General features: G+C 45.7%; 1 protein-coding gene and 1 long non-coding RNA gene across 6 annotated transcripts in view; both read right to left on the minus strand.

The window, feature by feature from the left end:
• Nucleotides 1–14,906, minus strand: part of LOC135056801 (early activation antigen CD69-like) — a 207,968-nt gene that overhangs the window by 69,514 nt on the left and 123,548 nt on the right. For all 5 annotated transcript variants that reach the window (XM_063962405.1, XM_063962404.1, XM_063962406.1 and 2 more), the window contains 2 exons: nt 13,031–13,069; nt 812–984 (listed from right to left, as the gene is read on the minus strand). In XM_063962405.1, the coding sequence (XP_063818475.1) occupies nt 812–984; nt 13,031–13,069 (212 nt within the window). The remainder of the gene's footprint in view (nt 1–811; nt 985–13,030; nt 13,070–14,906) is intronic.
• On the minus strand, nt 1,416–2,183 carry LOC135056802 (uncharacterized). The gene is made up of 4 exons (XR_010244073.1): nt 2,077–2,183; nt 1,910–1,984; nt 1,771–1,824; nt 1,416–1,528 (listed from the first exon to the last, which is right to left on the minus strand). It is a non-coding gene; the product is annotated as an uncharacterized LOC135056802 (long non-coding RNA).

Here is a 14,906-nt window from a genome sequence, read left to right on the forward strand (position 1 = left end):
AACAAAAAATCGATATTAGGATCTCTATAGTGTGGACTGGTGGAGACAAGAGTTCAGACCAAGTCTAAGCCATCAGTGTATTTAATATTGGTGTACAAGCTGGTGATATCAAGTGTTACCAATTGACAGGACTCGGTTAAAGTGCCAAGTGCATAAAGTTTACAAATTAAATCAGAGGTATCTCTTAAAAAACAAATCATGCTTTGTACCACTGGTTGCAACCAGAAATCTATGTACTGCAAAATTGGTTGACAAAGTGAACCACAAGACGAGATACTACTAGGCCTACCCGGCGGTCGTATCAAAGTCTTAAGAAATTTTGGGCAGGAGGGCACACCTTGTTGTGGTTTCTAAAGAAACAAACAAAGCATACATGTACTTGCTCTACAAGGTAACTGACCCACGGATAGAAAAACATTGTTTAATAAGAGTGTAAAGTCTGGAAACTATGAGAAGAAGGCGGGGCCACAGGCAGTGAGGCCCACTGGGGATTTCCGCTGTACCCCTGCTGCCCAGTCCGACCCTGACCTCAGCTTATATTTTTAGTAACATAAATGGTGAGATACAATGCTAGTGGCTTCCAGATTTTTTAAGACCACCCCCTCTAATTTAAAAAGGTTATTTTTGATAATAAAACAATACCTTAAAGCAGCACAGGGTACAATATGCATACATTATTGAATCATAGATTCCGAAGCCAAGAGAAGAAGCTACTAAACATTAATGTCAGTATTCTGTGAATTTCAAAAGAACTTCCCTGTATCCTTACTCGATAAATCACAGATTATAGAAGACATCCTCTCACACTCACCAGTTCAGCCTCATCATTAATAATTGCCAAGGATGCATTATGTGAGACACAGGAGCTCTGGCTGTTGGTCCATGTATCAGCTGTGTCATTGATATAGTAACATTTCCCCCTGTACCAGATCCAGTTATCCTCACATGGTGCAGACCTCTCTATGGAGTTTTCCGGTGTTACTGCTGTACAGAGATTAATATCCAAATATATTATGCATTATTCAGTCATTTACATATGTTGAAATGGCTTCAGGTTTTTTTTCTGGAAACTCACATTAATGTATCTCTGAAGAAGACTATTTTACAGTTGTGATTACCTGGACTGAACGGACATGTGTAGTCTGCATGATTGCTTCCACTTTGAATGTATTTGGGTCATTCTGCACTTATAAACCAGAGGTCTGATATGAATGAAAATTAACTATTATATTGTAAATTATATATATATATATATATATATATATATATATATACCCACAGAATATCCTGCACTCTCATCAGTTCATAGACATAAATAGGCAGGTGCTCCCAATGACCTTGTCAGGCCACAAATATACTGCATCTACCACCCGTGTGGTGGGTGCACTCTCGCAGAAATCAATCACTTTGAGGAATTTGATGTGTCAGTCGGTTTATTCAGGTTAATCAGGTTCAATAACGTTGCCTTTAACAATCGACGTTTCGGTCCTATTATAGGACCTTTATCAAGACCGGCAATTCAGAGCATCTACATGATCAAAAAGATAAATGCAATATGTATAAAATCAAACTAAAGGTATCAGATCATACACTCACCACCACCACCACCAGTGCCTCCCAGGCCCTTATAGCAGAAAATAGTGGCATCATGTTAATAAATTAATGGAATGACACTCTATATAGGAACAAGGATAAAGATCAGCATACACCAAATCGACTCCCACAGGTCAAGCATAGCACCTCACACTGGAGTGAACTTCACAGATTTACCTGGGGCAATATTAGACACAACGAATCAAAGATAGCTCCTGAAGCTCACGACTACTAAAAAAGAAAATTAAAAAACTTATTAAGACACTGACCCTCACTGGTGTATAATTGGACCCAACATACCATATAGAAATCATACCTGGATAATTTAAAAAGCAACATTAGGCAGCTACAGATCAATCAGCAGAGAGCAAAATGTATTCAGCAGCAGGGTCTGCAATTTTAAACAAAAACAAGATGTATGAGATAGTCCAAACATGATAAGATATTCCTACCATTGGAGTCCACACAGGCCAGTACACTCACCACTCTGCTGCTTAATGTCTGATGATAGCTGCATGCTGCACATCAGCAGCTGCAAGCTATTTAACAAGATGGGACAGGAAATGCCACTTAACCAAGAGTAGTAACTATATTCGTGCTAAGTGCTGCTCACATTAGATAAATGAATATTACTTAAATGTCACCCCACTAGGTGTACCCAGCGCTGCTAGTTCAGAAGCCAAACTAGTCCAATATAGCTCAAGAAAACAATGCTGACAGCGTTCACGGCCGCTGGCAATGCACTTCTGCGTTCCAACGACCGGAAGTAGATGCGTTCCACGGGCCGGAAGTCCCGCGGACGCCGCTCAGCCGGGCCACAAGAGAAACAAATCAAGTTTAAACGCCAGGCAAAACTTCCAACGACCGGAAGTAGATGCATTTCACGGGCCGGAAGTCCCACGGACGCCGCTCAGCCGGGCCACAAGAAAAACAAATCAAGTTTAAACGCCAGGTAAAACTTACAAACAAACACCGGGGAACATCACAGCACATGGGCAAAAGCCAAAACACCAATGCAACTGGCCACACCTGGTCGATGGTCAAATCGACCCGACCGGAAGTGACAGCACCATCTAATTAGCATTAATGGGAGGGGAATACGCTAGTCAACCAACGGGTGGTATCTTTATCCTTGTTCCTATACAGAATGTCATTCCATTAATTTATTAACATGATCCCACTATTTTCTGCTATAAGGGCCTGGGAGGCACTGGTGGTGGTGGTGGTGGTGAGTGTATGATCTGATACCTTTAGTTTGATTTTATACATATTGTATTTATCTTTTTGATCATTTAGATGTTTTGAATTGCCGGTCTTGATAAAGGTCCTATAATAGGACCGAAACGTCGATTGTTAATGGCAACGTTATTGAACCTGATTAACCTGAATAAACCGACTGACACATCAAATTCCTCAAAGTGATTGATTTCTGCGAGAGTGCACCCACCACACGGGTGGTAGATGCAGTATATATATATATATATATATATATATATATATATATATATATATATGTACACACACACACATATACAAACAAATTGAACCATCCCAAGGCACAAGAAAGTGAACTTATGCAGCTGAACACACACCAAGGGACTATCGAATCCCTGAAAATGAAGACAATGTATGGAAAATGGAGTGTGATACGGCGCTCAGTCCCGTTTCAACATAAATGTCCAATAACCTTTCAGAAAACGTATCTCATAGAAGTCCGTTAAAGATGGTGTGTAGACCTCCAAGTATATATCATCGGGGGTCATTCCGAGTTGTTCGCTCGTTATATTTTTCTCGCAACGGAGCGATTAGTCGCTAATGTGCATGCGCAATGTCCACAGTGCGACTGCACCAAGTAAATTTGCTATGCAGTTTGGTATTTTACTCACGGCATTACCAGGTTTTTTCTTCGTTCTGGTGATCGTAATGTGATTGACAGGAAGTGGGTGTTTCTGGGCGGAAACTGGCCGTTTTATGGGTGTGTGCGAAAAAACGCTACAGTTTCTGGGAAAAACGCGGGAGTGGCTGGAGAAACGGAGGAGTGTCTGGGCGAACGCTGGGTGTGTTTGTGACGTCAAACCAGGAACGAAACTGACTGAACTGATCGCAGATGCCGAGTAAGTCTGGAGCTACTCAGAAACTGCTAAGAAGTGTCTATTCGCAATTCTGCTAATCTTTTGTTCGCAATTTTGCTAAGCTAAGATTCACTCCCAGTAGGCGGCGGCTTAGCGTGTGCAAAGCTGCTAAAAGCAGCTTGCGAGCGAACAACTCGGAATGACCCCCATCATCTTCAGTTGGAGGACGCAAAACAAAGAAACCTTTATGGGAATACGATTGACATGTTTTATGTGAGTACAATACGTCCCGACATAGGGAACGCTATATGAAGGTGTGTTCACGGAGTGTATATTTTTACTAGTGGCGATTGGTGGCTAAAAGATACCTTTATGGGAGTATATCCACTTTGTGATATGTGAGTACGGTACATCCCAAATTAGGGATTACTGATAAAGGTATATTCACGGATTGGTCCATTCACACAATTGGCGATTGGTGGTTTAAAGATACCTTTATGGGAGTCATTCACCTATATATAGTGTGAGTTTTGGTACGCAGACCCTTTCACTGTATTTGACATTTGCATATCCACATGGGTGCTACCAATTCCTTGTAGACATACTACACTATGTTATTTACATTTGGCTTTCTTTTGAGGTAATCTGCTATTGAAGGGAACCATATGGACGGATGATTGGAGGTCTACACACCATCTTTAGCCTGCTGATTGACTTCTATGAGATACGTTTTCTGAAAGGTTATTGGACATTTATGTTGAAACGGGACTGAGTGCCGTATCACACTCCATTTTCCATACATTACACACACATATACGTTTGTAAGTAATAATCGTACCTGGTTGCTTATAAGATCTCTGTTTACTATATTTACAAATAAGCAACCAGTTCGGATTACTATTTACAAATATATATTGTTTAATAATATAATAGTGAATTGATGTGTGGTGTTTTCATTCATAACAGACCTCTGGTTTCTAAGTGCAGAATCAAACTAACATAATTTGTGTGTACATGCCTGTGTAAAGGCATTTTGAGTCTAGTGTATATTCACACGCGCACAAGTGCATCTGCAGCTGTAGTAATGAATTAATGTGACACTGTGCTTTTTTTAATAAAACTATCTACTAAAAAGGTAAAAACAGCGCCTGAATAAATAAGATTTTAAACCTACCGGTAAATCTTTTTCTCGTAGTCCGTAGAGGATGCTGGGGACTCCGTAAGGACCATGGGGATAGACGGGCTCCGCAGGAGACATGGGCACTTTAAGAAAGACTTTAGGTCTGGGTGTGCACTGGCTCCTTCCTCTATGCCCCTCCTCTAGACCTCAGTTAGAGAAACTGTGCCCAGATGAGATGGACAGTACGAGGAAAGGATTTTTGTTAATCCAAGGGCAAGATTCATACCAGCCACACCAATCACACCGTATAACTTGTGTATCAATTAAACAGTTAACAGTATGAAAAAATAACGTAGCATCAGTCCAACCTGATGGAACTATAACATAACCCTTATGCAAGCAAAACTATATACAAGTATCGCAGAAGTAGTCCGCACTTGGGACGGGCGCCCAGCATCCTTTACGGACTACGAGAAAAAGATTTACCGGTAGGTTTAAAATCTTATTTTCTCTAACATCTTAGAGGATGCTGGGGACTCCGTAAGGACCATGGGGATTTTACCAAAGCTCCCAAACGGGCGGGAGAGTGCGGATGACTCTGCAGCACCGAATGAGCATACCTTAGGTCCTCCTCAGCCAGGGTATCAAACTTACAGAACTTTGCAAAGGTGTTTGAACCTGACCAAGTAGCATCTTGGCACAGTTGTAGTGCCGAGACCCCTCGGGCAGCTGCCCAAGACGAGCCCACCTTCCTAGTAGAATGGGCCTTGACTGATTTTGGTAACGGCAATCCAGCCGTAGAATGCGCCTGCTGGATGGTATTACATATCCAGCGTGCAATAGTCTGCTTCAAAGCAGGGGCACCAACCTTGTTGGCTGCATATGGGACAAACAGTGCTTCCGTTTTCCTGACTCTAGCCGTTCTGGCCACATACATTTTCAAAGCCCTGACTACATCAAGGGACTCAGAATCCTCCAAATCTCGTGTAGCCACAGGCACCACAATAGGTTGGTTCATATGAAAAGATGACACCACCTTAGGCAAGAATTGAGGGCGAGTCCGCAATTCCGCCCTATCCATATGGAAAACCAGATAGGGGCTATTATGAGACAACGCCGCTAATTCCGACACTCGCCTAGCCGAAGCCAAGGCTAATAACATGACCACCTTCCAAGTGAGATATTTTAACTCCACAGTTTGAAGTGGTTCAAACCAGTGCGACTTAAGGAAACTCAACACCACGTTAAGGTAACAAGGCGCCACCGGAGGTATAAAAGGAGGCTGAATATGCAGCACTCCCTTTACAAAAATCTGTAATTCTGGGAGAGAAGCCAATTCTTTTTGAAAGAAAATGGATAAGGCCGAAATCTGAACCTTAATGGATCCTAACTTTAGGCCCAAATTCACTCCAGTCTGTAGGAAGTGAAGGAAACGGCCCAGGTGGAATTCTTCCGTAGGAGCATTTCTGGCCTCACACCAAGAAACATATTTTCGCCATATATGGTGATAATGTTTAGCTGTCACGTCCTTCCTAGCCTTTATCAGCGTAGGAATGACCTCATCCGGAATTCCCTTTTCCGCTAGGATCCGGCGTTCAACCGCCATGCCGTCAAACGCAGCCGCGGTAAGTCTAGGAACAGACATGGCCCCTGTTGTAACAGGTCCTGTCGTAGAGGAAGAGGCCACGGATCTTCTGTGAGCATTTCCACCAGATCCGGATACCATGTCCTTCGTGGCCAATCTGGAACAATAAGAATTGTTCTCACTCCTCTTTTTCTTATTATTCTCAATACCTTGGGTATGAGAGGAAGAGGAGGAAACACATAGACTGACCTGAACACCCACGGTGTTACTAGGGCGTCTACTGCTACCGCCTGAGGATCTTTTGATCTGGCGCAATACCTCTGTAGCTTTTTGTTGAGGCGGGATGCCATCATGTCTATCTGGGGCAGTCCCCACTGACTTGCAATCTGTGCGAAGACTTCCCGATGAAGTCCCCACTCCCCTGGATGCAGGTCGTGTCTGCTGAGGAAGTCTGCTTTCCAGTTGTCCACTCCCGGAATGAACACTGCTGACAGTGCGCTTACATGATTTTCCGCCCAGCGAAGAATCTTGGTGGCTTCCGCCATTGCCACCCTGCTCCTTGTGCCGCCTTGGCGGTTTACATGAGCCACTGCAGTGATGTTGTCTGACTGGATCAGAACTGGTTGGTCGCGAAGTAAGTTCTCCGCTTGACGTAGGGAGTTGTATATGGCCCTCTGTTCCAGGATGTTGATGTGAAGACAAGTCTCTTGACTTGTCCAAAGTCCTTGGAAGTTTCTTCCCAGTGTGACTGCTCCCCACCCTCTGAGGCTCGCGTCTGTGGTCACCAGGATCCAATCCTGAATGCCGAACCTGCTTCCTTCCAAAAGGTGAGCACTCTGCAGCCACTACAGGAGAGATACCCTGGCCCTGGGGGACAGGGTGATCCGCTGATGAATTTGTAGATGTGACCCGGACCACTTGTCCAATAGGTCCCATTGGAAAGTCCTTGCATGGAACCTGCCGAAGGGAATGGCCTCGTATGTTGCCACCATTTTTCCCAGGACTTGAGTGCAATGATGCACAGACACTTGTTTTGGCTTCAATAGGTTCTTGACTAGAGTCATGAGTTCCTGAGCTTTTTCTATCGGGAGAAAAACCTTTTTCTGGTCTGTGTCCAGAACCATGCCCAAGAAGGTCAGACGAGTCGTAGGAACCAGCTGCGACTTTGGGATATTGAGAATCCAGCCGTGTTGCTGTAACACCTTCACTGAAAGTGACACGCTGTTCAGTAACTTCTCTCGTGATCTCGCTTTTATGAGGAGATCGTCCAAGTACGGGATAATTGTGACCCCCTGCTTGCACAGGATCACCATCATTTCCGCCATTACCTTGGTGAAAATCCTCAGTGCCGTGGAAAGCCCAAACGGCAACGTCTGAAATTGGTAATGACAATCCTGTACCGCAAATCTCAGGTACGCCTGATGAGGTGGATATATGGGAACATGACGGTATGCATCCTTTATGTCCAGGGATACCATAAAATCCCCCCCTTCCAGGCTGGCGATGACCGCTCTGAGCGATTCCATTTTGAACTTGAACCGTTTTAAGTATAGGTTCAGGGATTTTAAATTCAATATGGGTCTGACCGAACCGTCCGGTTTTGGAACTACAAACAGGGTGGAGTAGTATCCCTTCCCTCTCTGAAGTAGGGGAACTTCGACCACCACTTGTTGAAGACACAATTTGTGAATAGCATTTAACACTATCTCCCTTTCTAGGGGAGAAGTCGGCAGAGCCGATTTGAAAAACCGGCGAGCAGGCACCTCTTCGAATTCCAGCTTGTATCCCTGAGAAACAATTTCTATTACCCAGGGATCCACCTGTGAGTGAAGCCAGATGTGGCTGAAAAGTCGAAGACGTGCCCCCACTGGGGCGGACTCCCTCAGCGGAGCCCCAGCGTCATGCGGTGGATTTTGCAGAGGCCGGGGAGAATTTCTGTTCTTGGGAACTAGCTGTGCTGTGCAGCTTTTTACCTCTGCCCTTAACTCTGGCAAGAAAGGACGATCCACGCACTCTTTTGCTTTTATTTGAACGAAAGTACTGCATTTGATAATGTGACGCTTTCTTGGGTTGTGAGGGAACATAAGGCAAAAAATTCGATTTACCTGCTGTAGCTGTGGAGATCAGGTCCAAGAGACCTTCCCCAAACAATTCCTCGCCCTTTTAAGGTAAAACCTCCATATGTTTCTTGAGTCGGCATCACCTGTCCACTGCCGGGTCCAGAGGACTCGTCTAGCAGAGATTGACATAGCGTTTATTCCATACTTGCCTACCTGACCCTCTCCATGAGGGAGATAATGCTCTGTTCCTGTACTTTCCTGGTAATGTATGATTGCCATCACCTGTGGTGAGCTAGTTAATTGATAAGAGAGGTGTTTCACCACAGGTGATGGCAATCATACATTTACAGGAAAGTCCAGGAACAGAGCATTTTCTCCCTCATGGAGAGGGTCAGGTAGGCAAGTATGGTTTATTCTGGAACCCAGTAAACTAATGTCTCTTTGAGCATCCCTCATATATAAGACTGCATCCTTTATATGGCCTAGGGTCAATAAAATGGTATCCTTATCTAGGGTCTCAATCTCCGCCGATAAGGAATCTGTCCATGCTGCTACCGCGCTACAAACCCAGGCCGACGCAATTGCCGGTCTGAGTAATGTACCAGAATGTGTGTAAATGGATTTCAAGGTAATCTCCTGCTTGCGGTCAGCATGATCCTTCAGGGTAGCCGTATCTTGTGATGGCAGCGCTATCTTTTTTGACAAGCGTATCAACGCTTTGTCCACCTTAGGGGAGGATTCCCACCGTATCCTGTCCATTGGCGGGAAAGAATACGCCATAAGAATCCTTTTGGGAATCTGCAGTTTTTTATTTGGAGATTACCACGCTTTTTCACATAATTCGTTCAACTCATGTGAGGAGGGAAAAGTTACCTCAGGCTTCTTTCCCTTATACATGTGTACCCTCGTGTCAGGGACAGGGGGTTCCTCTGTGATATGCAACACTTCTTTTATTGCAATAATCATATATCGAATACATTTAGCCACTTTTGGCTGTAACTTTACATCATCGTAGTCGACACTGGAGTCCGAATCCGTGTCGGTATCAGTGTCTGCTATTTAGGATAGTGGGCGCTTCTGAGACCCTGAAGGTCCCGGCAACATAGAGACAGACACGGGTTCACTCCCTGACTGTTCCTTAGCTTCAGCTTTGTCTAATCTCTTGTGCAATAAGTTCACACTAGCACTTAAAACATTCCACATATCCACCCAGTCAGGTGTCGGCACCGCCGACGGAGACCTCACATTCATACGCTCCCCCTCCTCCCTAGGTGAGCCTTCTACCTCAGACATGTCGACACGCGCATACCGACACACCACACACACAGGGAACCTCTTATCTGAAGACAGTTCCCCCACAAGGCCCTTTGGAGAGACAGAGAGAGAGTATGCCAGCACACACCCCAGCGCTGTATGACCCAGGAAAAAAAACACAATAATTTTATGTTTACCCAGATAGCGCTGTTTACATATACAATATGCGCCTAATTGTGTGCCCCCCCTCTTCTTTAAAACCCTCTGTCTACCGTGGTATAAGCAGGGGAGAGTCCGGGGAGCTTCCTCTCAGCGGTGCTGTGGAGAAAAATGGCGCTGGTGAGTGCTGAGGGAGAATTTGGCAGGGGCTTTTATATATATACAGTGCCCAGCTGTATATATACTTATTTGTGCCAAAAGAGGTCTATATGCTGCCCAAGGCGCCCCTCCCCCCTGCGCCCTGCACCCTTACAGTGACTGCCGTGTGTGAGGTGTATGGGAGCAATGGCGCACAGCTTTACAGCTGTGCGTTACCTCAGTGAAGATCATGAAGTCTTCTGCCGCCTCTGAAGTCTTCTTTTCTTCTCATACTCACCAGGCTTCTATCTTCCGGCTCTGCGAGGGGGGCGGCGGCGCGGCTCGGGTACGGACGGCGAGGATGAGACCTGCGTACCGATCCCTCTGGAGCTAATGGTGTCCAATAGCCTAAGAAGCAGAGCCTTGAAACTCACAGAAGTAGGTCTGCTTCTCTCCCCTCAGTCCCTCGATGCAGGGAGTCTGTTGCCAGCAGGCTCCCTGAAAATAAAAAACCTAACAAATATACTTTCTGTTAGGAAGCTCAGGAGAGCTCCCTAAAGAGCACCCATCTCCTCTGGGCACAGTATCAAACTGAGGTCTAGAGGAGGGGCATAGAAGGAGGAACCAATGCACACCCAGACCTAAAGTCTTTCTTAAAGTGCCCATGTCTCCTGCGGAGCCCGTCTATCCCCATGGTCCTTACGGAGTCCCCAGCATCCTCTAGGACGTTAGAGAAATATGTGTTGTTCCACTTTGAAGGTAGCAGAATGTCCCAGATATGGAAATCCTATGCTGACTGTGATTGGAGCTGGATGTCTGGGAGCAATAAACTGGGGTGTGGACTCTTCTAGGAATGCCCACTATTTATCAGGGAACATCACAAGAAGTAATGAACTGAACTATGGGCAACCAACCCACAAACTAATCCTCCAGTATGCATCTTCTCACAGGGTGGATAAGTACAGGCCATACTCAGGACTGGCAGCTCTGACTAAGTGCAAAAATCATATCAGGCAGATTAGAGTCATAAATCGATAAAAAGCCAAAGTCAGGGTCACAAGGAAGGGAACACACAAAACAAGATGGGATGGTACACAGGAAATCAGACTGAACAACATGGAGCTGTAACATAGAGGTGCACATTAAGGCACTAAACACAAGTTGGCGCTATTGATTAAGAGTAGGGAAGCCCTTATTTCCAGTGACAATGTATGTTTTGTCTGGAGTAAGGGCTTCTTCAAATCTACCATAGGGTTACTGCCAGCAGAAGAACTATGGCCCTCATTCCGAGTCGTTCGCTCGGTATTTTTCATCGCATCGCAGTGAAATTCCGCTTAGTACGCATGCGCAATGGCCCTCATTCCGAGTTGATCGCTCGCAAGGCGATTTTAGCAGAGTTGCACACGCTAAGCCGCCGCCTACTGGGAGTGTATCTTAGCTTCAAAAAAATTGCGAACGATGTATTCGCAATATTGCGATTACAAACTACTTAGCAGTTTCAGAGTTTCAGAGTAGCTCCACACTTACTCTGCATCTGCGATCAGTTCAGTGCTTGTCGTTCCTGGTTTGACGTCACAAACACACCCAGCGTTCGCCCAGACACTCCCCCGTGTCGCCCAGACACTCCCAGTAGGCGGCGGCTTAGCGTGTGCAACTCTGCTAAAATCGCCTTGCGAGCGATCAACTCGGAATGAGGGCCTATGTGTCAGGTGCTTCTGGCTAACTATTCTACATAGGGAGCCTATGTAAGAAGAAGTGTGGTGGTAGGCATTCTGCTGCAAAACTTTTATCATTACCAATATCTCAGGAGTGCGATTGCAAAGGCAGCCCACAGAAGAATAAAATATTTTTCCCCTAAAAATATTAGATTGGGTTGTCATTTTTTTTTTTATTGGCTCTCTTTTATGTTTGTTAGTTTGTTTGTTTGTTTGTTTAATTATTTATTTGTTAAATGAAAGTGGGTTTCTGGTAAACCAGACAGTTGAATCTTATTAGTGAGTTGCGTAACAGAGAATGCTACAAATGCCTATTAATAAATCTTTGAGGTTAATACTAGGGGATACGGTTAATTTACTGGTTGTCTGGATCACGGCGTTCAGGATACAGGAAAAGCCGGCAGTCGGAATCGAGACTGAAGCCCAGTATTCCCACTCGGGTGGTGGTCCATACCACCACCCAAGGGGCAATATAATAGTACTGAAGCCCGGTATTCCCACTCGGGTTGTGGTCCATACCACCAGAGGCGGATTGGCCATAGGGTTTACAGTGAAGATTCCCGGTAGGCCAACGCACCCGTGGGGCCTGTTTAGTTTGAGGACATGTGGTCCTATTTATATACATAATGAATAAGATGCAAAATAATTTGCATATATGAAAATGACTTTGCCACTTAGCCTGTGATTGCAGATGATCTAGTGTATGCTCTGTCTGCCTGCTTGGCTGACATATAAGATTGAGTGCATAGTGATTGGGATACGGTTGGTGTAATAAGCAAGAAATATATATTTGTAAAGAATTATATAGTTTCCTAAATTCTGAAGGTGTATCATATAATGTGCTCATAATATTTAATTTTATTTCTCTTTAACTTCCCCCTTGATGCTGGACATCCCCACTATCTGGAAAGTTTGGGGGGAGGGTGCTGCTGCCATGGCCCATGGCTAGACCTTGCACCTCTGGTGCTGCCCATGTGGGGCCACTAGTACACATTTTTCCAGGGCCGCTTTTTGTTCCCAATCCGCCCCTGCATACCACCACCCAAGGGGGAATATAATAACGTGGCAAGCTAAGTTTGCCACCGGGCCCAATGCAAAGCGAGCCTGCGAGGGGACTCAGTGCGCTTGCTGATAGGATTCTGGCATCAGTCTCCTGACCGCTGGGATCCCAACTACCATTAAATCATACTGAACCCAATAGAAGCATATTTAATTTTACACTAGTTATCAGAAGTATCAAAGAATAGTTCAATAAATATACAAAATATAAGCCACAAACAGAAATTATTAAAACAGTAACATAAAGAAACAATCAAGAGTACATTTTTACTTACATGATGTACTGTTCAAAGTACTTGAACACTGATGTTTACCTGAAGTACAAGAAAAAACACAAGGGCAATGAATCTCTTGCTGAGCACTACTGTTATCTCCTACTGCAGGATACCGTACTGTATGTGTGAAATACAACAAATAGTTTACCACCTTTTATCTCAGGCGCTCCTTAACTAATATAGTGTTCAATCTCTCAGATTACAGGAGACATATGCCCTTGGAAAATGGAACATAAAAATACATAGTGTGATATTGTAACAATGGGAGAAGACAGGTGAATCAATCTCTAGAGGTGGCAGACTCGTACCGCATCGGGTGGTCTACTATTATGTAGACAATTGCGCAGTGTTTAGAGCGGGTCACCGTCTTAGATATATCCTGACTCCTTCCAACGTCTCGGGAGTGTCCCCTTCTTATTCCAACCCAAGGTGCATGTGAATAAAAATGGTACTCCAGGGGGCGTGGCCTAGCGGGACTTAGGAGTAGATGCACTGTGCCTGAGCTCCTGCTAAAAAGCTACTAACTAAAGCTTTCTAGGTGCTTACCTGCCCTTTCATTTTCCCCCAGTGCACCCACAAGACCCCCACAACGTAAGGTGGTGAGCTGCGGAGCTGGTGTGTAGGTTACTCCTGCACTTGCAGGTTGCGGCCTCCACCCGGGGTGAAGTCGGGACCTAAATTTGAGTGTCAGCCGACCGGGCTCCAGTGTGCTCTGGGCGCTACGTGCCTCCACATAGCCGGCAAAAACGATATATCCCCCCGCCTGGGAAGCCATACCGGGAGAAGCGGCGGCGAAAACGAGCCCCAGGAACTACAGGCTAGCCACCGAGACGAGCTGCGGCCCTGCTCGGGAGGACCCGGTGGCTGCGGCCATCTTGGGAGAGGCGGGCGAGGAAATGCGGGAGCTGAGATTACACGGACGGCCCCCGTTAGCGGCAGACATCCCGCCATTAGAGCCTGGCCGAGGAGGCGGTATAGAGTCCCCACTCAGGCTGACAGACCACGGGCAGCGGTGGAAGGAGGTGAGGCCCGTTTGAGCTGGAGAGCGGCGGCCATCTTGGAGGGGGCAAGGTCAGCACTCACTATAGAGATCCTGCAGATTACCACCAGTCTTGTACAATCACAGCCTGAGGTACTCTATTCTGTATATATACTGGGAGCTGGCTTATATGGTGCATTAAACACCTCGTACCTTTTTACGCCTATCCAGCATTCCATAAGCATTGCCTAGGCCTTAGACGGAATTCTCCTTTCTACTGGGATTCTCCCATTCCCTCAAAGTAATACATGATGGCTCCAAAAAAGAATAAAGCCTCCAAATCAATCTCTCAAGTTGCCTTTTTCAAGCCTTCCCCCTATCGAAATAAGTCTCAGGGGCCTGGGTCTTCTGCCTCCGGGTCGGATCCCCAGCCCACAACTTCATCGCCCATGATGGCTTTATCTTCATCCCAGGATCCCCCCCACTCTCCTCGCCTGGAGGACAGCGAAGCCTTAACGGTGGGCGCCATGAAGCTATTATTACACCAGTTTAAAGATGAGGTGGCGTCTGAATTGCGTACCTTGTTGCAATCTTGCCAGCGTTCCGTTGAGGATTTGGGCGAGAGGACCGGACACTTGGAAACTAAGATGGGGGAGGTAGTAGGCTCTCATAATACTCTTATCGATTCCCATGATACCCTTGAAGGGGAAGTGGCGGCTCTGCGGGACAAAGTAGCGGACTTGGAGGACCGCTCACGCAGAAATAATCTCAAGCTCAGAGGGGTACCGGAATCCGTATCTAATAGCAGCCAGCATGACTATACAATCGAAATATTCAAGAAGCTGCTACCCTCCGCTACATCTGCGGACTTGATATTGGACCGTATCCATAGGGTCC

The sequence above is a fragment of the Pseudophryne corroboree genome, chromosome 3 (assembly GCF_028390025.1).
Source record: "Pseudophryne corroboree isolate aPseCor3 chromosome 3, aPseCor3.hap2, whole genome shotgun sequence".
Taxonomy (NCBI): domain Eukaryota; kingdom Metazoa; phylum Chordata; class Amphibia; order Anura; family Myobatrachidae; genus Pseudophryne; species Pseudophryne corroboree.